The sequence below is a fragment of the Chaetura pelagica genome, unplaced genomic scaffold (assembly GCF_000747805.2).
Source record: "Chaetura pelagica isolate M959 unplaced genomic scaffold, ChaPel_1.0 scaffold2568, whole genome shotgun sequence".
NCBI classification, from domain to species: Eukaryota; Metazoa; Chordata; class Aves; order Apodiformes; family Apodidae; genus Chaetura; species Chaetura pelagica.
The window spans coordinates 1-216 of NW_009954177.1; the positions used below are offsets into that span (position 1 = coordinate 1).

The following is a 216-nucleotide window of genomic DNA, read 5'->3' on the forward strand; positions in this document are numbered from 1 at the left end:
CCCCCCCCCTCAGTGCCCCTGTGCTGGTCTCCTGCAGAGCTGCGGGGGGGGCTGGGGGCCCGGCCCCTGCAGTCAGCACGTTCCCTGCCTGGGACCCCCCACTGCCTGAAGCATTTCCCTGTCGACCTCCGCACCTCCATGGATGGCAAGTACAAGGAGATCGCTGAGGTGGGTCCCTGCCCTGAGTCCCTCAGGTCTCAGCAACGTGTCTTTTGG

The 216-nt window shown here is 66.7% G+C and overlaps 1 protein-coding gene across 1 annotated transcript in view; it reads left to right on the forward strand.

Annotated features, from left to right (window-relative positions):
- Window positions 1-33: 33 nt before the first annotated feature.
- Window positions 34-216, forward strand: part of AMPD2 (adenosine monophosphate deaminase 2) — a gene marked incomplete at its 5' end in the record, with an annotated part of 14,149 nt that continues 13,966 nt past the window's right edge. Inside the window, one exon of the mRNA XM_010002849.1 lies at window positions 34-194. Coding sequence (XP_010001151.1) covers window positions 34-194 — 161 coding nt within the window. The remainder of the gene's footprint in view (window positions 195-216) is intronic.